This window comes from Ricinus communis, chromosome 10 (genome assembly GCF_019578655.1).
Source record: "Ricinus communis isolate WT05 ecotype wild-type chromosome 10, ASM1957865v1, whole genome shotgun sequence".
Taxonomy (NCBI): Eukaryota; Viridiplantae; Streptophyta; class Magnoliopsida; order Malpighiales; family Euphorbiaceae; genus Ricinus; species Ricinus communis.
This window is the reverse complement of record NC_063265.1, coordinates 21,517,719-21,544,527: the sequence shown is the minus strand read 5'-3', so window position 1 is coordinate 21,544,527 and position 26,809 is coordinate 21,517,719. Positions and strand designations below refer to the sequence as shown.

The following is a 26,809-nucleotide window of genomic DNA, read 5'->3' as shown; positions in this document are numbered from 1 at the left end:
TTTCATTACCCTAATTAGATTCGTGTTCTCGAAGTTTCTTCAAAGCAACTCAAGTACCTTAAGTGCTCTTTCTTTGTAGCTAAAATCATGATCGTCCTCGTTATGATTAAACTATATTCATATGCATCTTCTTTTGTAATATTTACTCTATTTTGTCCATTTATTTTTTATTTTTTTTCTTTCATGAACTTGAGATATCAAGAAAATGAAGAAGAAATTTCATGAGATTAAAATTACAGAAACTAGCACAAATCAAAGATAAAACAACCATACTAATTTTGACAGTAAAAATAAGAGTTTGATGGATAACTATATGCGGCAGAATCCATGATAAATAACGTAAACCCATTTGAATCTTAACGTTAGAAAGAAAGAGAAAAACGAGGGAAAGAAAAAAAGAAGGCTTTCTTACTTTATGGGTTCCACATAAACTCTTTAAAGGGATGGAATGTGAGAAAACAAGTCCTTCACTTAAATTCCATAGAGAAGATGTGGACACTATTAAAAAGAACCTCATTTCTTGAAGAGCAAAAGTTATGGGTGAAAAATTATAACACTAGAACCTAGATTTATCTAAGAGAAAATTCACAATCTATTTTATTGATCTCTATACTTCTATTTGTGTTACGTTGAACCTTTATTTTAATACAATGTCTATTACTGCCCTAAAATAAGCCATTAATGAAAGAAAAAAAAAAAAAAATACAAGGGCTTAATGCAAAACATACGAAGGTAAAAGGACTTACAGTTTAGGGTTTAATAGTGTTAAATATTGAATAAGAGATAAAGACATATATTTATTGCTGAAATGGTGAAGCTTAAATACAAGAAATATAAAAACTTCTTTCAGAAAATAAAGCTACTTCAACTGGAAATTAGGACTCAACAAACAAAAACATATAATTGCATTTGACTAGGTGCCACTTATTCACATGTGCTAAAAACTAGCTAACAAACTTGGACTCATTCTTCAAACAACTATAGTTGTAATTTTATCAGCTCTGTTCAAGAAGGCTCAAATTCTTACACACCTCCTTTGAGTCTTTTTTTTACTACACTAATTTTAATCTTCAATTCTTCAAGCTTTGACCTAGGTAATGATTTTGTTAGTAAATCTGCAAGTTGTTCCTCAGATCTGCAATGTTTCATTTCAATGGTCCCATTTTCTTAACTACTCAAAGAGCATGATACTAACACTGATGTGTTTAGTTCTTCCATGGTGTATTGGATTTTTTGCCATGCAAATAGCTGATTTATTATCATATCAAATCTGAGTTGGACCTGGACTTACTTGAACAATATCAACCAATATTTTGTTAATCCATAAGGCTTGATTTACAGCCGTTGCTGCTGCAATATACTCAGCTTCGGCTGAGGATTGAGCCACTACATCTTGCTTTCTCGAATTCTAAGAGAATGCTCCATTGCCAAATGAAAAAATATAACTACTTGTACTCTTGGAGTCATCAACGTTGCCTGCCCAGTCACTATCAACATATTGTTCAAGAATTACATTTTCATGCTTGTTGTATCAAATACCTTTATCAAGAGTCCCTTTCAAGTATCTAAGAACACTTTTTGCTGTACAAAGATGAGTTTGAAATGGTGAATGCATGAACCTTGATAACAAACTTGCTGGAGACATGATATTTGGTCTGGTTGCAATTAAGTAAAGTAGGCTGCCAACTATACTTTTGAAAGTACAAGCATCAGCTTGCTTATTTCCATCATCCTTAGACAATTTTTGATTTGTGACAAGTGGAGTTGTCACTGATGCTGCACCAGGCCCTAGGAGCTTGTTTCAGTCTGTATAGAGCTTTCTTAAGCTTGTAAACATCATTTTCATGACCCGCAACCATAAAACCTTGGGGTTGATCAATATATATCTCTTCTTGCAACTCACCATTCAAGAATATTGATTTTACATCTAGATGAAAGATTTTCCATCCTAAATGTGTTGAAAGTGCTATGAGCATCCGTATGGTTTCATGTCTTGCCACCGAAGCAAATGTATCTCCAAAATCAATTCCAGGCAACTGGGAATAGCCTTTCACTACCAATCTGGCTTTATGCTTATAGAGGGAGACATCTAGTTTATTTTAGACCTATAAATCCATTTGACACCGATGACATGTCGATGTTCTAATCTTGTAACAAGTTCCCATGTATTGTTCTTGTTAATCATGGCTATTTCCACTTTCATTACATCTAACCATTATGGTAGTTGTGATGCTTCCTCAAAGCTTGAAGGTTCAACAATGATAAAACTGCACCTATCATAAATGTTAGCTAAGGAATTGGTCCTTAGCACTGGGAAATCAGATTCTGAATCTAACATTTGAGTATGATCAGCATCCTCCACATCTTCATTGATATTGAGAATCTTTTGGGCTTCATTAGTGTCCCAATTCCAATATGTAGCCTCATCAACTTAAATTTCCCTGTAAATAATCATCTTTTTTGTCTCCAAGCTATAAACTCTATAACCTTTTGACATTGACACACAACCTAAAAAGATACCAGTTTCAGCTTTCATGTCAAGCTTGGTTCGTTTTGCTTTTGGTATATGTACATGACATAGTGACCCGAAAATTCTCAAGTGACTGACTGAAGGTTTTACACTTGTGAAAGCCTCAATTGGTGTCATATCTTGTACAGCTCTTGTATGCAATCTGTTCAAGAGATAGACTACATTGTATACAACCTCCGCCCAAAAAGATTTGGACAAATGCTTCTCAACAAGTATGCATCGCGCCATTTCCATCATGGTTCTATTTTTTCCCTCCGCTATGCCATTTTGTTCTGGAGCATAACTTATAATAAGTTGATGATTGATCCTCATTTCTTCACAAAATGAGTTGAATTTGCCGAAAATATATTCCTTTCCATTATCCGATCTCAGCTTCTTTATTTTGCAGCCACTTTGATTTTCTACCAAAACTTTGAACTTTTTTAAAACTTCAAAAGTTTGAGATTTGTTAGACAAGAAGTAGACCCATGTCATTCGCGTAAGATCATCTATAAACAAGATGAAATAAAGATTGTCGTTGAGAAATGAACACCTCATTGGACCACATAGATCAAGTTTTACCTTAGCTCTAAAACTAGCTTCAGAAAATGGTTTTCTGTGAATCTTTCCCAATTGACATGCCTTGCAAACTTTAGTGCTTTCACCACTTATCTCTGACATATTTGAGACCATTCCACTAGATTGCATATGTTTAAGAGCATTTAGGTTGAAATGACCGAATCTCTTATGCCATAGTTGTGTATCATCATGCTTCACTAGAAATGTTGAATGGGTTATTTGGTTCCAACATATAGGAAAGCTGCTATTTCTCATTGTAACTTTTGCAATTTCAGCTCCATTTTCATCAAACATGATGCAAAAGTTTTCTTTGAATGAAAGAGTATAACCCTTCTTCATCATATGTGCCACAATTCATAGATTTTGGTTAAGTTCAGGAATGAACAAGACATCAAGGATTTGCTTTGCACCTTTGCTGGTTTGTAGAGTAACAATACCTCTTCCTTTTGCATCTAGAACTTTTCTATTACCAAGTTTCACACTCCCTTTGTAAGTTCTGTTAAACTTGGTGAAGAGATTCAAGTCGTTTGCCATATGATTGGTGCAACCGCTGTCTACCTTCATCGTTTGTGCCATACTTAATAGATTTTGGTCAAGTTCAGGAATGAACAAGACATCAAGGATTTGCTTTGCATCTTTGCTGGTTTGCAGAGTAACAGTACCTCTTCCTTTTGCATCTAGAACTTTCCCGTTACCAAGTTTCAAACTCTCTCTGTAAGTTCTGTCCAACTTGGTGAATGAGATTCAAGTCGTTTTCCATATGATTGGTGCAACCGCTGTCTACGTACCATGTTTGTCTTGAAGCTATTACATTTCTTGTCACCATGAATAAATGATCTTTGGTTGGCTCCTGCTCTTCCATGTAGTTGGCTTGTTGAGTTTATGGTTGTTGCTCTTGCTAGTGTTTCTTCTTTCGACAATCCACCTCCTTTTGTCCCCATTTTTTGCAAAATCTGCACTGAATTTTTCCTTTATGCTAATAATCCTTCTCCAAATGATTTGTTTTCTTGCATATTCCACATGGTGAAAATGTGCCTCTCGGTGCAGTAGGTGCCTTGCCCTTATTTCTTTTGTCAATTTTGATTTGGCCACCATGAGATTGTTGATTACTGTTATGTCTGGTTTGGAAGGCTTCCTCCATCACAGCTCCATTTCTCATAAATGATCTAGCTTCCTGAGCTTGAAGTTTACTAACAAGATTTGAAATGGTCAGCCTTGTGAGATCACATGATTCCTCTCTTGCTGCTATTTTGGCTTCAAACTTCTCAAGTAAGCTTATCAACATTTTTTCTACTACCTTGTAATCTTGGATATCCTCTCCATAGAGTCTCATCTGATTGACAAGCCCTAGCACTTTGGTGGAGTAATCCTTAACTGTTTCATTGTCTTTCATCCTCAATAATTCAAACTCTCTTTTAAGAGTTAAAATTCTGACTATCTTGTTTCTTGCATCACCTTCGTATTGCTTCTCAAGTTCATCCTAAATGTCTTTTGCAGCTTCTAGTTGCATTATCTTAGTGAATATACTATCTGGTAAGGCTGAATGAATGGTGATGATAGCCTTGTCTCTCTTCATCCTTTCTTCTTCATGTTGCTTTATCTGAGCTATGGTTGGATCAGCTCTTAGTGGTAGGACTGGTGTGTTGTGCTCAACTATTTTCCAAAGACCTAATGACTTTAAGTAAGCCTTCATTTTTACTACCTAGAGTTGATAGTTTTCACCTATGAGTGTTGGAACAGCAGGTGTATTTGAATTGCCAGAGGCCATTTGTGCTTTCAAGGAGGTTCACTCTCTAAGTGTTTAGGTGTTAACTCTGTGTTTAAGCTCACACAAACTAATTCTTGTTTTGCACACAAACTCACAGCCCTTAAGAATGAAGTGCTCTGATACCAATGTTAAATATTGAATAAGAGATAAAGACATAGATTCATTGCTGAAATGGTGAAGGTTAAATACAAGAAATATAACAACTTTTTTCAGAAAATAAAGCTACTGCAACCGGAAATTAGGACTCAACAAACAAAAACAACTAATTGCATTTGACTAGGTGCACTTATTCACATGTGCTAAAAACTACCTAACAAACTTGGACTCATTCTTCAAACAACTATAGTTGCGATCTTATCAACTCTGTTAAAGAAAGGCTCAAATTCTTACAAATAGAACAAAATGTTTGAAAATCTGTTTTGCCTAATTTCCAGTACTTGAACTGCTTTCTTCTGTTTAGAATGGAATATTGTAGGTAAAGGGGCGTACTCTTACTGGTCTTTTCTTCTGATGACAGGTAGGACATGCATTAAAATATTCATTATATGCATATATTCAAATACATGCACTCAACTCGACGATAAATGTAATAATAATCAACCAATGCCAAATCTATAGACATTATTGGAATTGCTTTTCACAACATTAGAAAAAGAAAAAAAAAAAAACAGAAAGAGTCAAAGGAATGTAAATCTTCCCGTGCTGGTAGAAAATATTATCTGTAAATCAACTGTGGATAGCTCAATTGACACTGAAAGTTAATTTTTTATATAAAAACAAATAAAATATGAGTTATGTATTAAAATATTATTGAATATCTTAGCTTGAAATTATAAAAAATAATAAAAATATCTATATTTTTTATTTTTTTATCAAAGTTATAGTCTTTCATTTTTATTATGTTAAAATATTAAAAATACAGTTTTTTTTTTAATTTCTTAAGAAACTACAATTTTGGTTGTTTTTTGGGTCATTTTTGGATAAAATAACCAAAAGCAATTAAAGAACAACGGAACAACAACTTAAAAATAATTACACTATAAATCTGAAAAAGTATTAAGAAATAATATTTTTAGAAAGAAAAATATATACAGTGAAAACAATAGTTTTTTTTATAGATTTAAGTTTCTTAAAATTAATTCATATTATTTTAAAATTAATAAATTCGGTCCGTAAAATTTATAAATAATTCTATGCTTCAGTGATTGCTTTTAAAACATAAAATGTTTATATATATATATATATATATATATATATATTTTAATTCATGAAATGCAAGTGTTAGAATCCACATATTGTAATGTATTTGGTTCGGTTCAATTGATTGTAGAGAGAGTACAATGATGGCCCCAACTCATATTGAGAGGTGGGGCAAGGAAAAGTAAGAGATCTCTAATTCAATGAAGTTACAGAATTCATGACATAAGAGACCATCAACCATGTGTGTCATGAAAAGTTGTTGGGTTGGTTTGCTGAAACATAGCAAAGTGATGAATAGGTTTCATTAGTGTCTAAATTCCGACTTTTATTGAACAGACAAATTGGAGGTGGGTTGCATGCCAAAGGAATGGCACTCATGACATGAAAGATGTAGGGAAAGAGGAGCATGCTTTTGTCTCTTGATGTAGGAATATGACCCGATTCGGAAAAAGACCTGAACTCAATATCTCTTAACATTTAAAACTGAAATAATTCACGATCAAAAGCAACCCAGATTTTATAACCTATATACATTCTATTGAAAATTGGAGATGACCTAAATAGCCATATGTAATAATATGGCTAGAAATGAATATTTGTTATATAAATTATGATTTAATCTTCTATTCTCTTAAATTGGAAGTTGAAAGAAAGTGCCACACAAAGGTTTTTTTCTTTTTCTTTTTAATCAATGCTATACAAAGATCATGCTAATTACTTTATGATTTATTTTGACTGATTTAGTACATAATAGCTTGATTTTCCAGTTTAATATATTGGTATATTGTCATTCTGTGTGAAACGGAAGCATATTAAAGATTTTCGTTTAAAGAAGTTAGCTTCTAATCTCTAATAAACAGATTTTGTATTTGAATTCTTGATATTTATTGCTTTTGTGTTTGATATAAACTAGTCATATAATTTTTATGAAATTTATTTCTAAATCTATTTTAGTGTATTTAACATACATAAGAATTTATTTGAAATTCTATTTCATAATATTCATGAAATTAATTATAACTAAATGAAATCCTATCGAATTTGGTTAAATTTTTTGTTCCCGAAATTTGTTGAGTTCTCTTTTTGTTTGAATAAAATATCTTTGACACAAATAAATATATCTCATTAGTTTAGATATAGGAATGTGTATTTAGTTAAGATTTTAATAGATTTTTTTTTTATGTAAATTATTTTTAAAGAGTTCATGAATTTTTGATAAATTTTATAGAGTTAAAGATTTTATGAATAACTTTTACAAAATTTACTTAAAAATACTTTTGTAGATATGAATAGATTTTTTATTGATTTTCACATACTATTATTTAATTATTTAAAAATAAATTTAATTATTTTACTATTATAATTTTCTTCTTCTTTTTCTTTTTTTCTGTATTTATTTTAAATATTATTCTCCATAATGTTATTTGCAACAACATACACAAATAACAGATTTTATTTAGTTGTTGTGTCAAATTTATATTATTTTTAAATGTTATACCTTGCAACATGAACACTATTTTTCTTTTATCAAGATGATAATTTTTTAAAAATAAATTATATTATAATTTATCTCCAATTAAATCATCAAATTTATGTCATACTCATTATATTTTATTTATTACATATTTGATAAATATTTAAATGAATAACAATCACGCTTACCAATTATTTGATAAATATTTAAACCGATAATAATCACGCTTACCAACAGTTAGAAGTCTATATTTAATGGGACCGTTTGCTCAAAAGCTTCATTTTTAAAATTCATATTTTTTCATGAGGGTTTCTTTTAAAACTAAATTTAAAACTTCTAATTAAATGTTTTGTATTTGTGAGGACAAGAAAAAATTATTAGTAAATAATTTTTAACTTTTGAGTTTCATCCAATTTTTTTTATTTTTTAAAATGGAGAATATAGTGGAGAGAAATGAAGACGATAATGCATGAGAATTTAAAAAGAAGATTGATGAGTTTTAAAAAAGAAAAGTCTATTGAAATTTTGAAAAAAAAAGTAAAAGAAAATTCTTGGCAATTTTTATTCATAACAATGCATAAAATGTCACTAAAAGTATATAAAAGCATATTTAAAAATAATAATAAATTTATTAGTATTAAATTATTTTTATAGACTTTACGAAAGTTGTAATTGAATACTTTTAAATTTTTATAAACTTTTTAAAATATTTTAAAATCAATATTAAAAATTTCATAATTTATACATCCTATCAAAGTCTTTTAAGATTTTTATGCTTTAAAGAGAAAGGAAAAAAAAAAAGAAGCTTTATAGAAAAATTTATACAACTGCTTGATGTTATGTGTTTTAATAATTACAATGTATTTAATACTATGTTTGGTTGAAATTCATAAAAGATTTATTTCATTTGAAAAAAAAAAGCATGAAAAAGAAAATAAAATAAAAATAATAAAGTTGAAATAGATATTTTTATGTTATAGAATATATTGCATTACTAATGTGGAATTCATTTGGAAATTCTATCTATTTTTTAAAAATTTAATTTAACTATAACTAATTCCACATAAATTTAATTATATAGTGTACTAAATTAACGTTCACTCCATTTAAAGCATATAAATTTTAGATTCATAAATAAATTCTATTAACTTTTTTAGTTTCAAATCAAATACTATGTAAAAAAGAGAAAGGTGGGTCTTCAATTTAAGAGGAACTGAGGTTACTGGCGATTCTGTTTCGCCCCACTTGCTAGCCCCTCTTCCCTCCAAATTACATTTTAATATATTTAAATTTTTGTATAAACTTATTTTGATTTATTTACTTCTAAAAATTCTTATATGTTTGTCCTTTTTTCTATTGATTATTTTTTTAGAAAAAGTACTTCTCAATTTTTCTTTTTTTTTTTTGAAAATTTTTAATCTAACTATGTTATATTTATACTTAATTCTTCTATTTTTACTAATAAAATTTTTTAGTAATATTATGGCCGATTATTGTGTGTATTATGGTAGATGTCCGGGACCACGTTACTATTTCTTTTTCTGCTTTTGCATTAAGTTTATTTATTTTTTTTAATAAATAATTTACAGGATTTTTTTTAGTGGCATTAGATTGTATTTTTTAACGTAATTCTTCAATTATTATGAAAGCATGGGGAACAAGTAATTATACACTGAAAATAATTAATGAGGATGAATATTTACAATATTTTAAATTGTATAATTTATAAAATTGAATTGTTGAATCTAAACGACAATTTTGAACGCACATCTAAATGTCTTAGTAACTACGGTATTGCAAGACTTTTTAATCATTATGACACTTTTACTTCTTACGTTACATAACTAAATTCCATAAAAAGTTTCGCTATATCTAGAAATAGATTCGAAAACTAATTTTTTTTATTTGTGTATTCCTACCTTTAATTTTATTAATTAATAATCAATTCCTTATAAATGCAACATAATATTTTTTACACATAATCTATACAACATGTTAGGTCCACATGATTCTAACTCATTTTATTAAGTCTTTGCCCAATCCATTTTATTGATTAACCTAATTAACTGCTCAATTATGCAAAGGCCTACTTAATATAGTCTAATTTCATATGTTTAGTCCAAATTATAAACGTTTAATTCTAAATGAGCTACTTTTTATATACAAATGCCTGTTTTAATTTTCTAAATCTAAATGGGTCAGTTTGTTAATTTAATATGCAAAGTCCATCTAAGTCTAATAAATTTTATAATTAGGCCAAATTATCATCTTATTAACCTAACGGATTGCATACTAAACCAATTAAAAACTCTAAATCTAGATGACTCATTTTTAATTATCAATTTGTCCATCACTCACAAATCCCGAAAATATAAGTTAGTATGTAATAACTTTATGATTTATTTTGACTGATTAAGTAAATAATAACTTAATTGCCCAATTTGATATATTAGTATAATTGTCATTTTTTTAATTTGTTAGTTAAGTTACTCCCATAACACACTTAAAAATGGTGGTTTTGTGTAAAACAGAAGCATATTGAAATTATTTTTTTAAAGAAGTTAGTTTATAATATCTAATAAACAGATCTTATATTTGTATTTTTTATATTTATTGCGTTTGTGTTTGGCATAAACGAGTTATATGACTTTTTGTGAAATTCATTTTTAAATCCATTTTAGTATATTTAGCATAAACAAAAATTAATTTGGAATTCTATCTCATAAAATTTATGAAACTAATTTTAACTAAATGAAATCCTGTAAAATTGATTAAATTTTCAAATGAATTTTATGAATTCTCTTTTTGTTTTAATAAATAAATATATCTCATTTGGTTTGATTTATTTAATATATATGGGATTAAACTAAGTGATGTGGGTGCTATTGATGTGCGAACCTAGATGGATGTCTTGATCACTAAAGAAAATTGTTTTTAGTGACATAAGCTTCATCATTAACGATAGATGGGATCCGTCATTAAAAGTGTTGTCTTTAATTTCTTAAAGGCTACATGTGATCTATTATTAAGTTTAACAACGAAAAACAAAGTCATTAAAAAGAAACATTTCCATCACTAAAAGTACGACCTTTCTTCACTTATTTCATCGAATAAATAGGACATCATTTAGTTTTAAATTTATTAAATATCTGTCGCTAATCTATTGCGTTAATAGTAGAAAAAATATAAAAGATATTTAACTTTTTCTTTACTAATTCATCGTCGGATTCAATATTTATTTTTTAAATAATGAATATCTCTATCGCTAATCCATAGTGAACATGTTTTTCTTTATAAGTTTTAATTAACATTGAATGATTTTTTCATCACAATATTATACATACAAAAGTTAATCTACCTAACATTGTTTATGCATAAAATAAAACTTTCATAATTCGTTTTAGTTCAAAATATAGATATGTTATTTATTAATTCATTTTAAGCAGAAAATTAAACTCCTAAGTTACTAAATCAAAATTTAACAACGTTTTATTTAAAAGTTTAGCAATGGATGATAATGCATTTTTAAATTATTGCACTTATTGATATAAAAGAATAAAATAATACCGTCTCACTAAAAAATAATATGTTCATTTCTAAATATTAGGGTATAGTAATTGTTAGAAATAACATCATATTTGTTCAATTGTAGGGACGATATATTTTCTCAACGTATAGCAATGAATATATTATTCGTAGCTAAAGGCCACTTTTGCCGGTGGGTTGTCCGTTGCAAAAAGTACACTCTTAGCTCCAAAACTTTCAGCCATCATTATGTACTGTAGCTATGCTGTCGCCAATAAGAAATACCCACTTGTCACACTTAAGTATAGCAACGGATTTATAGCCATCGCTAGATACCTATCATTATTTCATCACTAATCCATACCCGAACTTTTCTCCACAAGTCTATTTTTTAAGTCATTGGTATGGCCTTGTGATTTAGTGATGATTTTTCTATCGGTCCTTAAAATTCGTCATTGTATTCACAGGTTCTTTTTTCGTAATAGATCTCATTGTCGATCTCTTTTCTTTTCTTTTTTTAATAAAAAAATTATTTTATTTCTATCCTCTCTTTTTAACTATTTTTTTGGTTTACTCTTTCTCATTTTAACTTTTTTTTAAATACTTAAATTAACACATTATATATTATTTTTGAAAAACAAAAGAGTAAAATATTATATTAAATTCCAAATTTTAACTAAACACGAAATTCATTTCATTTAGATCCATCCATCCAATTACACCAAAATTCATTTACATATAAATTTTATTAAACTTGATTTCCCATAAAATTTATACCAAAGACAATGTTAAAAAAATTTAGAAATGGATGTTTGAATTTTAAAGTCATACTATTGTTTTGTACAAATTTTAAAGTCATGTGTACTTTGGTAATCTGATTCAATTTCATAATTGAAATTTTATTCTGAGATTTGAAAATTAATTTTATTGGTTCCATATTTTAGGGCAAAATGGCAGTTCTACCCCTAAACTTTAGCCCATTAGTCAATGTTTTCACCATCATATTTTTCTAGTTCCAACTATGCCCTTAAATCCAAAAATTGATTGAATTAAACCCATTTTTATAATTTTCCTTTTCATTTTTTTTCCACTTCCATTCTTCTCTATTTCTGTAAGAAATTAAATTATTCTCTATTTCTTAACAAATAACAATTTAACAGTAGAACCACTTAATGCAAATTAAAAATAAGGCTGATGCTATGTTTAGTTAAAATTCATAAAAAAATTTATTTTATTTGTAAAAGAGACATAAAAGCGAAAATAAAATAGAAATGATAAAATTGAAAGAGATATTTTGGTGTTATAGAATGTATAGACTTACTAATGTGAAATTTATTTAAAAATTCTACTTATTTGTTTGAAGATTCTAATCAATTCCACATAAATTTGAGTATGTAGAATATTAGATTAACTTTTATTCCATTTAAAGCATATAAATCTTAGATTCACAAAAGAATTTCATAAATCGTATAGATTGCAATCAAACACTATGTAAATTAGCAAACCGAATCTCCTTTAATATTATCTTCGTACTTAAATGGTCCTCCTAATATGTTGTAGCCACTGTCAGAAATGTGAAATATGGCAAGAAAACTTCATGGGTCGGCTATGTTTTTTCCACCTATACTCGACTCTTTTGCTGCTATTTGCAGGGTACTACAACTCGCCTAGAAACCCGACTTTAGAAAAATTAATTAATTTTTTCGTTAGCATAATTAAATTATAATTAGGGCTCTCAATGGTTTCATAATTTCATATTCTTTTTCACAATTAATCGCAATGGAAGGTAATGGAATAAAGAAGCTGACAAAATATTGTTCCATTATATTCATTATGTTTTAGTATGATATAGAAAAATATGATGACATAAATTCTTATACATTTACTTAACTGACATTTAGATTATCATACATTGTAAATTTCATGGGAACAGCCCGTCCCTCTTGGCATACAGAGATGCAAGCTTCTCACTTAAAGCATCACATTCCAATGTATAAGTATCATCAACCTATAAAATCCAACAAACTCAAAGATTAGAAACAGATCTTTTAAATATATACAAATATATAGTAGGGCAAGGGTTAATGTTTTAACCTATGCTTTCAAAATACAGGAATAGACTGTGATAGGTAAAGATTGAAACGAAAAATTAGACATAAGCAGTGTTTAAAGATAGATATAGATGGATGACCCAAATAACAAGTAGAAAAGCTGAAGTGTGTAAATAATAAAAATTGTATGGACAAAAAATTTACTTTAAGAAATAAAAAATAAAAAAATTTTGCTTAGACCTAGTGTATATCTCCATATATACACTAAACTGATAAATGATTAATATATATTTATTAATTTTAAATAATTAAATATACGTGTTCCATTTTTTAATTTGTTGTGATGTGTATATCATTTCTAAATAAAAAAATTTAAAATAAATATTTATAGGAATACTAATAATGATTATGATAGGTGCCACTATTTTAAAGGATGCGTGTTAATATATTTTTTAAGCCAATTTGGAGATTTAAGTGTTTTTTCATTATTTGGGTCTTAGAGAAATCCAAGCCTCTTCTTAATACGCCTTATTTCAAGCTTACCAAGTTATATATTCCTTAAATATTCGGATCAAACAATAATTAACCAATGTTGGCAACCCAAAAGATAAATGCAATAATAAATTTATAAAATAATTATATAAAATAACGATTTTAATAACAAAATTACGTTATTAGAATATTTAATGCATCGATATACAGAAACCAGATTTAAAAGGAAATTAACTTATTTTCAACTATACGGCTTTAAGATGAGCTGTAAAGAGTTATAGTACCTGAACATGTAAATTGTTGAAGACCCTGCCACCAAAGGATTCAGCGGAAGAAGAATTAATCAAAAGAAGGCCTTCCTCCTCCAAAAGAAGCAAGATTTCTGATAGTGGACTTGTATGGATAGTATTACTGTACGTAGAAATTTGAATAATGGCTTCTTTGTCACTAATTTGATTAGCTGATACTACTGATAAACTGCTGTGAGAAGTGCCTTTTCTTTGGTTTATTTGGGGATTAACAATATGATTTTGCTTAGATATTCTTAGCAAAATCTCTTCCTTCCTTTGGACCAATCTCTCTAACTGTTCTTGTAGTTCTGGTATGTACTTCAACACCCTCGAAATTGTGGCAGGTATACTCAGCTTCTTCTGCAATTTCATCACAACTGTAAACTCTTACATTGTGTTTGATTGAAATCTATAAAATTTATAGAATTTCTTTGTAAATCTGAAGTTTACGTGCTTTGAATAAAGAAAAAATTAATCTTAAAATTCTATATAATTAAATTTATGTTAACTGGTTATAACTAAACTAAATTTTAACAAAATAAATAGAATTTTCAATTGGTTTTTATATTAGTTTTTCAATGTATTTCATAATATCAAAATATTTCTTTTAATTTTATTATTTCTATTTTATTTTATCTCTCATATTTTTTCTCAAATGAAATGAATTTTTTGGTGGATTTCAACCAAACATAGGATTACTAACAATCTAGTAAATTTCTTTAAAATTATTTAATTGAGTGGTTGATTATCTAATGTTAATGGTGCGTATGGCCTATTTGGAAATGCTGTTTTAGAATTATTTTTTTTGATTTAATGGATTACTTTTTCAAACTTTTATGAATGACCTTTTCAAATCTATTGCTTTTCTTTAAAAATAGGTTTAAATATATTTGTTCTTTTGAAAAAGTGATTTGCTCCAATGCAATCCCAGATGGGTTATGCATATAATTTGATTCTCTTTTTCTTATAGAGTTCTTATTTTGAGGTCTAAATTTTAATATAATATAATTGAGTGCTTGAGTAAATGAAAGAAAATTAACAAGCAATGCACATGTAGTACTTTTCCATCGACAGACAAAATAGGGTACTTCTCAAACCTATGTATGTAAAAATTAAACAAACAAATTCACGTTTTGCTTAACACAAACTATTTCAATTCAACAAATACCATTCCTCTAGCTAGCATTTTATTAACATGAAATTTAGCTCAAAATTTTAAGTACGGAAACAGGCTCAATTTGATAAAAAAATTCAAAAATTGAATTCCTTCTGCTCATTTGTAATATTTGTTTTTTCAAAAAAGAAAGATTTTGAAAATGTTAGCATGATATTAATATTTATTAGGAATTTTGTATGAATATCTAAAATATGATCTCTTTGAATATATACATCTTTCCAATAAGTATTTCAAACTAATTAAACTTATAACTGAACAAAAGGGTATAAGAAATAAAGATATATGAAATTAAATTTTATGTGAATTCTCAATATCCAAACATAGGTATACGGTATTTTATGGAGTAAATGTACCATTTCATCGGCGGCCGGAAATAGTGATCGGAGGGAAGAATAGAGGGTGTTCATCTTCTTGCGACGATCACGTTCGCTTGCATTATGATTAAGCTTCTTCACCATATCGTTAGCGTCACCACCACTGCTATTATAGGCTGTGAAAGATGTGGATTGTTGATGATCAAGCTCTAATAATAATAACTCTTGCTGATAAGATGGAAGAAAAGCAGCAGTAGCAGGCTGAGTTTCTCTACAGAAGTAGGAGATTTGGTCAATGCCTAAGGGGTCCTCTAAGGGCCATTCAGGTGTTGGAAATACAGGAGGAGATAATGCTAACATTATGGATTAGTTAGTTTTAGGAACTGTTCTAGAAACTTAATTTTGCTTAGAAAGTGAAATGGAAATGGCTTGTATATATAGTAGTGCACTCATACAACTCACCACTAAAAAATGGTTAATGATAAATTATAATTGCCTAATGTTTAATTATTAGATTTTTCATTGTGTTACTTAAAGATGTTCAAGAAAATGACATGTCACCTTCCCTAAGCTTGAAAGAAATGTATTTTTTCTGTTTTATTTTAATGGGTTCTTTATTAGTTGAGTCACATCAATAGTATTATTCCTTCTTTTCTCATAATCTAGGCTCACCAAAATAATAATAATAATAATAATAATAATAATGATTTTCCTCATAGGATTTGACCTCAAGCTAGACATGATGCATTTGAATCAACTATAGAGTAAAATTAATGGTTAGAGTTAATCACATATTCGTGTGTAGTTAAAACAACGAAGGATGGTTTGTTTAGTAATAAATTAAAGTTTCACATAGCAGTTTAAATTGTTGAATAAAAATATTATTTAAAATTGTATTAGAGCTTCTTATTGATTTTTTATTTTTCCCATTTTATTGAATGAATAATTTAAATTTAATAACAAAGTGAACTTAAATTTTTAAGTGAAATGCTTTTGAATAAAATAATGTTTTTTGGCAGGTATTTGGTTCAATGACATCAAAGATTTCGTACACAGAAAGTATAGAACAATATTTTCCTTGTAATTTTCTTTTCATAGTTAGTAAGCAACAAGTTTATCCTTGTAATTGTCCCATAAATATTCTGCTATCTCTTTTCCCATATTCTTTAGTAATTTAGTTCAGAAAGAAACATTTCCATGAGAATATTCCTCTTTCATTTTGTTTTAAACAATTGTTAGAGAATAACTCTTTTGAAAAAGAACAAAAAAGAATTGTTAGGGAACAACGTTAAATAGTCTGCAACAAAACCTTATTAGTTGAAAGGAAATTACACCAGAGAGGTCTAAAAAATATATTAACTTATCTACAAATCTTTCATTGTAATATTAGAATATAATATTTTTGATGGAAAATTTTATGATTATTTTGTTTTTAAAACAAAGTAACCACACTTTGTTTTAAACAACTAATAAAATTATAATAAGTAAATTATTTTATATAATTAAAAAATTAATTTTAATTGCTAGTAATTACAAGTTATCAATTACAATGGGTTTGCTAAAGCAGCATGAAATAATTTTAAAAATTCATACTTTTAAAATTTACAAAAATTTAGTATAATTGCAAAAAAAATGAAGGATATGTCTTTTTTTTTTTATAATTTAGCAATAAATACTGCAATTACGACAAGAAATTAATACTTTTTATAAATTTAATAATTTTTTCGTAAATCATTAAATTTCTCAAAAGTAATCATTTTTCATAATATCATTTATTTTTTCACAAATAGTAACACTTATGAAAAATTAGTATTACGAAAAATATGGAGAAGATTGTTCTTTTTTTAATTTAGCAATAAGATTATAAAAATTTAATATTTTTTTATAAATTATTAAATTTTATAAAAGTAATCATTTTTTATAATATTCATTTTTTGTAAGCAGTAACACTTACGAAAAATTATTATAATTTATGAATAAACATGAAGGGAATTGTCATTCTTCATAATTTAACAATAAATTTCACGACTATGAAAAAGTTTAGTATTTTTTGTAAATTTACTAATCTCTTCATAAATCATTAAATTTAATAAAAAAATATTTCTTTTGTAATATTTTTTGCAAGTAGTAATACTATAAAAATTACTAAAACAAAATGAAAAAAATTGTTATTTTCTATTAAATATTAGTTTTTTCTGTATTTATAGAAAAATATTAAAAGAATTTAACATATTACTAATCATCTATAGATATACATTTTACTGAATAAAATCTAATTTAAAAAGTTAATATTATTTAAAATAAAATGAAATAACTTTATTTTAGACAAAGTAATAGTAGAAATCACCATCTTTAATATATTGGATCTAGAATTGCATTGAGTACTTTTCTATGTAGGTATAACAATTTTACCCTACCCGTGGGATATCCATTATAACCTTATTTTTTAATATTGAAAAGGTTTAAAATAAAGATATTTTCAAATCCAATCCATGGCCATTCTAGTTAAGAGTGCAAAAACAGTAAAAAGAAAACAAATAAATAAAATCCTAAATTGAAAATTAGTTTTATTTATGATAAGTGAGTTTTATATAGAATTTTAGTTACAAATAATGTTTTATTAAACCACAAATTTTAGCAATACAAAACCACATCATCGATCGCGTTTAAGTGCCAAATCGAAATATTGTCCATTTTTAGTAATTTAGAAGCCAATATGTGCTATTAATTAGGCATGTAAAATAGATTAGAGTGATTACTTTCTTTTTTTAAAAAAAAAAAAAGAATAGTGACTAATTAAATTTGACTTATTTGAGGACAACGAATGACATAATTATACTGTTTTAACTTACAAGAAATAAAAACAAATTGATAGTGGAATCATCCATTAGTCAAGAGAGTGACACAAGAAGAGAATATACATTTAAAAAAAAAATTAAGAAAAAACTAATATATATTTGTGAGCTCATGAATGACATCTCCCAGCTTTCTCTTAAAATTATTAAAATTGGGGAATTTGAAAAATAAAATAATAATATTTCAAATCATTTTCCTTAAATAAATATAATTAACATGTTAATATACTAATCTGTTAAACGAGAGAAGAAAATTTTTATAAAATAAAAAATAAATTACTGCAATTTAAAAAATTAAAATTTCAATTTCTAATATTAAAGGGGGCTATTAAGATGGTTTTTAAATAAAAATTTTTATAAAATGAAAAATAAATTATTATATTTTTAAAAAATATTTAAATTTAAAATCTCAATTTCTAATACTAAACTAGGGGCTATTAACACCCACTAGTTACTAATTAAAATATCAATGACTAGCATTTAGCTATTTATAATTATAAAGTTATCCATAGAACAAGAATTGATGTGAATTAGGGCATTACTTTTAATGTACACTTGCAAACAGCTTGTGAGGAAGAGGCAGGAGATGAAATAATATGCATGGAAGCCACGAGGCATGAGCATGCTCGCCATATCCGTGCACGAGTTTGACCTGCCACGTCCCCACGTCTTGTGGAGGGCATGTTATTGTCTCGTTCCCTCCTCAGGGTTTGCCAGGATCCTTGACGACACACTTTATTTTAATCACCGTTCCTAATTAAGTATTCAATGGCTCCAAATTTGGACAATTGTCTTTTTTTTTTCCCTTAACATGAAAGACCACTTGTAGGTCTTGTTACCTGCAAATGTGTATACATATATTAATTAGATTATATAATTCTTTTTTCTAATCGGAAGAACTCTTTTTTCAGATTCCGTTGAATTATTAATCACAAATAAAAATTAAATGGCTGAATAGCAACAGATCAGTAATGAAATTAAAAATTAAATTTCTTTCATAATTGGCAATGGGATTGCTGATAGATTAGTGGTAGATTATCAATGACAGGTACATTAAGTTGCTAACTCGAAGGTACTTTTTGTGCTAAAAAGTAGTGCCGAGAGTAGAGATAGTTTGTCCACAAAAATGTGACAGACTGTAACATCAGACTATTGTTCCGTCACTACTATTAGCGGCAATTAGGTGTCAAATTGTTATACCCTTTAGCGACAGACATATATGTCGCTGGCTAGCAACAAACTTTATATTTTAGCGACAACGGGTCTAAACGCTCTCACTTGCCACTTATTTTTGTAATGACAAATTCTTTTTGATTTTATGTCACGTATATATTTTGAAAAATGAGAAAATTAGATGACTTGATATATTTATAGTAACATATAACAATTAGTTATAACAACTAAAATTGATTCTTGTTATTTACTGATGATAAATGAGAAAATTAGATGTTGATCTCATAATAAATGTACCTGATATGTTGTGTCACAGTCCTTTATATAGAGACCGAAGGTCTCCTAGTTCTATAAGGAGTAGGATTTTATAAATATAAAGTCTCCTAATCCTAATAGAATTAGTTTTCTTGGTCATACAACAGAATCCTAGGTTGGGTCGAATTTCTAACTAGAGTGCGACTAAGACTTGGTCTTCAAGATTTCTTGTTGTACTTGAATTTGGACTTAGTTAACCCCGTGTTTCTTAGTTATGAAAACTCGTCATGAAATGCTCGGCCTATTATTTCATGCTCAGCCTATTCTTTCATGGTCGGCCTACTCTTAATGGTCGACTTACGTGAGTATTAAGGAAAATCTAGCCATTTTTCTTGCTAGAGTTTCTTGACTTGCCAATAGGTTTTCCAATTCTTCAATTGAAGGTTGTGTGAGCCAACCTTGAACTGCAGCAATAAATCCCTTGTACTCAGGTTGTAGGCCACGTATGATAATCTGCCTCATTCTTTCGCTGACTATTTTGGATGCCTTATCCAACTCAAAAATTTCTTTGCATAAGAACTTCACCTTAGTAAAATACTAACTAATGGTCATATCCCATTGTGAGATAGACATTAGTTCATTTTCTAACATATGAAGTCTTGTTTCATTCTTCTTTACAAATCGTAAAGCAAGAGAATCCCAAGCTCGTTGGAATATGGCAACTCCCTTGATGTGCTCCGTCATTTCTCTTTCAATGGTGGTTTAGTGACAAACATGGCTTTTCCAATTCTAATTTTCCATTTTTGAAGATTGTCGACATATTCTTCTAGTGGTGTTGTAGTCTCGGTTCTAGCAATAACCTCCCAGAGGTCTTGAACCTGCAAATATGACTCCATACATGTGTTCCACCTACTATAATTATTATTATATAATTTTTTGATAACACTGACATTGCTTGACTTTGAATTTGCCTTTGTGACTTGATTTTAGCATCCTTGTTGATAACTAACTAAAATATAGACCGAGCATGAAGAATAGACCAATCTTGACAGAATAGGCCGATGACAGAATAGGCCGACCATGAAAGAATAGGACGACCAGAGGGAAGACATGAGAAATTTTTTAATAAGGGGAGTTCAACATAAGCAACATCAAGACAATTGATAGTCTAAAAGTTTTAGACATCAAAGTGTTGAGTGTTTCAACTGTGGAGAAAAGGACACTACACTAGGGATTGTTGGTCTAAGAAGAAATTTGTTGAAAGTAATGCAGCCATAATGAGCAACCGTCACCAAGTTGAATGATCACTGTATGTTGTAAACATATTATTATGCTTTATTAGGCAATATGCTTAAGATTTGAAAGTTTTAATATAATTTAGTTACTTAATTGTTATTTATATATTTTCAAGGTATTTTGACAATATTGATAAATCCAAAGCATTTTTTAATATAAATCGAATCCTGGATTCATTTAGAAAAGTGTCAGATGTTAGAGGAATGACTTGAGTTACAAAAATTAAAGTTTTAAGTTGAACCATTTCACCAACTAGTTCAAAGGAAGTAATTGGTCAGAACCGGTCGAAAGGCTAGTTGAACCTTGAAGAAAAGATGAATTTCCATTATGAACTGATTCTATGACTATTTGAATGCTTAAAAAGGGTCAAAAAACCAGTTGGAGAATCAATCATGTCGAGAAAAGGAGTTTGTGAAGAAAATGACGAATTTCAGCATTGGTCGCATTAGGTTCGATGAGGTTTTTTGTGATCATAAGGTCTAAAATTAAAAAGTAATCTTCATAAACTTTGTAGAGAACTTCTTAAGCTATAATTCTCATGAAGGATTCAACTCCATATCAAATTACTAAGAATGAGAAAACTTGGATTGAAGTAAGATATTGTATAGTCTGTTTCTATTTGAGCCAGTCTCAGTGTTTGGACCTTAGCTAGAGCTATAGAGGTCCAATTGAAGTGATTTAAAAGTGTAAAATAATATACTTTTGAAGGGTTAAAACTCTTATGAAAAATCAAAGTCCAAATTCGATTCCTATAAGGTCTTAAAATAAATTGTAGTGTAAATAATGATAAAAGAGATATTTATGAGTTATGTCTAGGTTTTCTTTATATTTCTCTATAAATATATCATTATAACTAAAGTTTTAAGGTTGATATTTTAGTTTGAGGGAGAGACATTTAATTAATGCGAAAAGAATACTTTTTAGAGAGAGAAAGTAGAGATTGCTACAAGATTGAAAGGAGATCTTATAATTTCTTAGAGATTAAAGTAGTGTTTTCTCTAACCCACAATCTTAATTATATATTTTTTAGTTATTTATTATGTTTATTGTATTCAGTATGAGTAACTAATCTCTTTACTGGAGTGAAGGATGTAGTTTAACAGATTTTTAATTAGATTTCAATGATAATTCTCTTTAGTTCTTTATTTAATCTTCTTGTGCTTATTGTGACTGATCAATATAATATTTTTATTCTAGGGTTTGTATGATGGACTGAAAGGAGAAGTATAGATCTAGATCTAGGAGATTAAACATAGTGACTTTAGGTAAAGAAATATTTCTAATTAACTATGATGCTTGAATTTTTGCTTAATGGATTTAATTTTGTTTATTACCCTTGAGAATCGATAATATTTTAATTGAATACAATCTAATAGCTTAAAGGAGTATTGAATTATATTAGGAACAATTGCATTTAAGAATTAAAAATTTGATTTGACTTTCATGATTATTGCAATTAAATGAAATTTGAATCTTTAGTATTTTTAACTATTAAAGTTTCATTCTTTTTATTAATTTCTTTTATTATTTCAATTCGCAATTTTCACAATTTACATTTTTTAGTTTACACAAGTTTTTTAGCAAATATAAATCTAGTTGTCCCTATGGAATCGACCTTGATTCACTAGTCTATACTGCAATTACCCTGTACACTTGTAAGTGAAGATTTTAGCAATCATTGAACTTGAGTGGGATAGTGAAGCATTGTTTGTGACTTTAGATACAATGCAAGTGGGAGAGTATTTTGATTCAGAAAGTATAGAAGTTCCTAACCTTATGGCATACATAATAGAGGAAAAAGAAGAGTAGGCCTTTATTGCTTCCAGTTCTTATAGAATTCACTATGAGAAGAAATTGATCTTTGATTCGATATGTTCCAGTCATATGATAGGAGATGAAGACAAGCTTTGTAATGTTTCCAAGTACAAAGGCAAGCGAGTTGTGGTGATTGTAAATAACTTGCAACTACCAATAACTCATGTTGATAACACGATGATTGATTCCTATCTCAATCAAAAGCAACTGCAACTGGAAGATGTTTATCGAGTATTAAACATGAAGAAGAATCTTTTATTGGTCTTATAGCCTCTTCAACTTAATTTTCAATACACTAATTTCCTCATTAAGCTGCCTTATCTGATCCCTACCAACATTACCAAAAGTGGTAGCCTCAAATTTCTCTAAACTTGCATTCAGTTTCTTTAACTCTGTCAACACCATTACTGTCCTCTCATTTACCCATTCATCATATATACCATATGAAAAAAAATCACAGCTCGATCCCTAGCATTTAACTGAGTAAAACTTTCATTAGTAAGGAAAATAGCTTTCATTCAATATAATAAACAATCAACTTACATTGGTATAAAGGCAACCCTAAAACTTGCCACTAGAATTCCTTTCTATCCACATTTGCATTCCTATAGAAAAGCATTTCTATAACCATTTAAAAATTCACTCGAGCCTCCAAACTACATATAATGCTCGAATAGACCAATTCATAGCATAAAAAAATTAATGTACCTCACCGAGCTTCCACAAATAAAATATATTAAATTCAAACTTAATTAAATTATTATTACATTTCAATTCCAAATAATTAAATTCTCGATATATGATACAAACTTGAACCGGATACGTTCAAACACCAAGATGAGCAACGGTGAGAAACTCAAATTGATAAACGCTCTCCCTATTTAAGAGAAAGCACCCTTACCAATAAGTTCGAATTGTCGCCCCAAAATCTAACTTAAAAGTTTGTAATTGATTATGGAACTAACAAACTTAGCAATAGAACTACTAAGTCCTTTAGTTATAAATAGATGAAGAATGTTCAAACAACCCAAGAGACTAATAAAAAGTTAATTGATTGATCAAACATGTAGATGTGAAACTAAATCAAACAAGTTAATTTAATCTCAAGAAATTCAATAAGGAGCACCTTAAGGAATAAGAGTTAAAAACTCAAATAAAACTTCATTCAGAAATATATATTGATCTTATTGCCTTTTGGCTGAAATATATAACTCTATTTATAGAGTCTTGAAATGATTCTAACTCTAAAAGGACTAAGAGATAAGGAATCAAAATCAAACCCTAAAAGACTCCTAATATGTGGCTAATCTTATCCCTATAAGGAAGGATAAGATAAAGAGTAATCTAATCCTAATTAAAATCCTAAATTCATGGGAGAAAGTTCTCTTTATCCAATACTTCCAAAAATAGAGGAAATTAACTAAAAACGGGTCCAGTACAAATTTTTCTTGAAAAATTTGAAGCTTTTTGTGCAGGCAGCTTATAAACTGTAAGGCGTGGTCACGCCTTATGAAAGATGAGCTTCTGCCCCCTTTCTGCGCAGTTCACAGGTTGTAAGGCATGGTCACGCCTTATTGAAGATGGGCTTCTGGCTCAATTGCTCATTAATAGCAATTAATGTTACTATCTTCAAGGCATTGTTATCATCATCAAAAACATCAAAAGCACCATCATTAGCCATCTTCAAAACATGCTCCAAGTAAGAATTTAAGGCTTGCTTGAACTTCTTACTCCTTGCTCATGTCATTGGTCCTCCATAGGCTAGTGGATCCATGGCAAGTTGACTTAGATGCATCCTTGGTTGCATCATTCCCCCCTCTCCCCCCTCTTCGAAAGGATTCGACCTCGAATCAACGCCTTCATCAAAATTAAAAGGAGACAAATCAGCAACATTAAAAGTAGCACTAACATTATACTCACCATGTAAGTCAACTTTGTATGCATTATCGTTGATGTGCTCTATCACTTGAAATGGACCATCACCATGTGGCATCAATTTTGATTTCCTTTGATTGGGAAACCTTTCCTTCCTGAAATGCACCCAAACCTAATCACCAACTTCAAACACCACCCTTTTGCGGCCCTTATTGCATTGTTTGGTGATTTGTTCATTGCGCATTTCCAAGTTTGCATGCACTTGTCCATGCAATTTCAACACAAATTCAGCCTTCTTTGCGCCATCTAAATTCACTTGTTTGTACTTAATGACATAGGGAAACACCTTAATGAATTCCCTCCACTTAGTATGGCGTTTATTCAACTTGTTCTGTCCCTTCAAGTGCTTCAATGCTTCATGATCCGTGTGAATCACAAACTCCTGCAAAACACTTACAAACATACTAGGAAGAGAAGAGTTAAGATCATTAGTGTTAAATAAAGTTTCCTTGTATATAAGTACAAGTACTTGTCTATTTTCACTCAAAGCCTTTCTCATGTCTCGCTTTCTAACTAGAAAACTAACTTTTCTCTCACTTGCCTCCCCTTTTTCTTGCGCTTTATTCATTCTTTTGCTCACATTCTTGCGCAAACCTTCACTAAACTCTCCTTTTACCACTCTTTGCTCTCGCCCCTTATTATTTTCCACACAACTTCCCTTTTGCTTGTGCATCTTTTCTTTTTTATGTTTACTCTCACACTTTCTTTTTTCTTTCTCATATGCTTCCATTCGGTCCTTTACAACTTTTTGTAATTCACAAACTTGTTTAGGACTTAATGGTGCCAAAACATACGGTTTTCCATCCATTACAAGAGAATAAGCATTGGTTCGACCATTATGAATTATAGATCTATCATATAACCATGGTCTACCTAGCAACATATGACATGCATGCATGGGAGCAACATCACATAGTACCTCATCATGATACTTCTTTATACTAAATGCAACCCGTACTTGCTTAGTAACTCTAATTCCACTTTTATCATTGAGCCATTGCAAGGTGTATGGCTTAGGGTGCTCAATAGTTAGAAGCTTAAGTTTATCAACCATCATAGCATTTGCTACATTAGTACAACTACCCCTATCAATGATTAAACTACAATTAGTATCATAGTTTTGTACTTTACATGTAGTATGGAATATGTTTTCCTTTTGAGCATCATCATCAATTGGTTGTAAATTAAGAGCTCTAAAGGTTACAAGTACATTACTAACCTCTCCCAATTGCACATCATCACAATCCTCCAACTCAGGCATGTCTAGGTAATCCTCCTCACTAGATTCAGATTCTTCATCACTCTCAAAGACCACTTCACCACTTCGAATTGCCATGGTTCACTTGTTTGGACATTAGGAAGATATATGCCCATACCCAAACACTTGAAACATTGCACTTTCTTTGATTTGAGGTCACTTTGCTTCGTTGGCTTAGTGTTAACATCAAATTTAGGGGCTACCTTGATGTCCTTTGATGCCTCACGACCCTTGTTAGGGGGCTGGTTGCTCCCTTTCCATGTGTTACTCCATTTTGAGCTAAGGGCAGCACTTCTGCTCTTGGTTTTTAATTGCTTTTCTACCTTTACGGCCATGTGCAACATGTCCTCCATCTCTACATAATGCTGCAATTCAATTATGTTAACAATATCACAATTCAAACTATGCAGAAATCTTGCCATTGTCATATATATTGGCTCTAATTATAGCTATCTCCATAGATTGCCAATACTCCTCAACACTCTTACTACCTTGTACTAAATTTTATAACTTGTTGTACAAATCCCTTTGGTAGTGCGATGGCACAAACCTTTTACGCATAATGTGTTTAACCTCATCCTATGAACCAATTTCGGGTTCCTCATAACGCCTACGACCACTCACCAATTGATCCCACCAAATGGCAGCATAATCACAAAATTCAACAACAACAAGTTTAACCTTTTTAGACTCACTATAGTTATGATATTCAAAAACCCTTTCAACCTTCTTTTCCCACTCCAAATAAACTTCAGAGTCACTCTTACCATGAAAAGATGGTATTTTCATCTTAGTGCTACCCAAATTAGTGTCAATTTTGGATTGGAGATTATGTCTAGGCCT

General features: G+C 29.3%; 1 protein-coding gene across 1 annotated transcript; it reads right to left on the bottom strand.

Moving 5' to 3' along the window:
• Window positions 1-12,859: 12,859 nt before the first annotated feature.
• Window positions 12,860-15,794, bottom strand: LOC8258371 (transcription factor ORG2). The gene is made up of 3 exons (XM_002531494.3): window positions 15,419-15,794; window positions 13,883-14,248; window positions 12,860-13,063 (listed from the first exon to the last, which is right to left on the bottom strand). The coding sequence occupies exons 1-3, from the start codon at window positions 15,737-15,739 to the stop codon at window positions 12,977-12,979; spliced, it is 774 nt and encodes a 257-aa protein (XP_002531540.1). The 5' UTR covers window positions 15,740-15,794; the 3' UTR covers window positions 12,860-12,976.
• Between the last annotated feature and the right edge of the window lie 11,015 nt (window positions 15,795-26,809).

What these genes read in the sequence shown, in the direction of transcription:
- LOC8258371 (XM_002531494.3), bottom strand. Translation starts at nt 15,739, where the DNA reads ATGTTAGCATTATCTCCTCCTGTATTTCCAACACCTGAATGGCCCTTA. An exon ending in TTCCGGCCGCCGATGAAATG is followed by an intron (nt 14,249 to 15,418) that starts GTACATTTACTC and finishes ATGAAATTGCAG; the next exon opens with AAGAAGCTGAGTATACCTGC. An exon ending in TCAACAATTTACATGTTCAG is followed by an intron (nt 13,064 to 13,882) that starts GTACTATAACTC and finishes TGGATTTTATAG; the next exon opens with GTTGATGATACTTATACATT.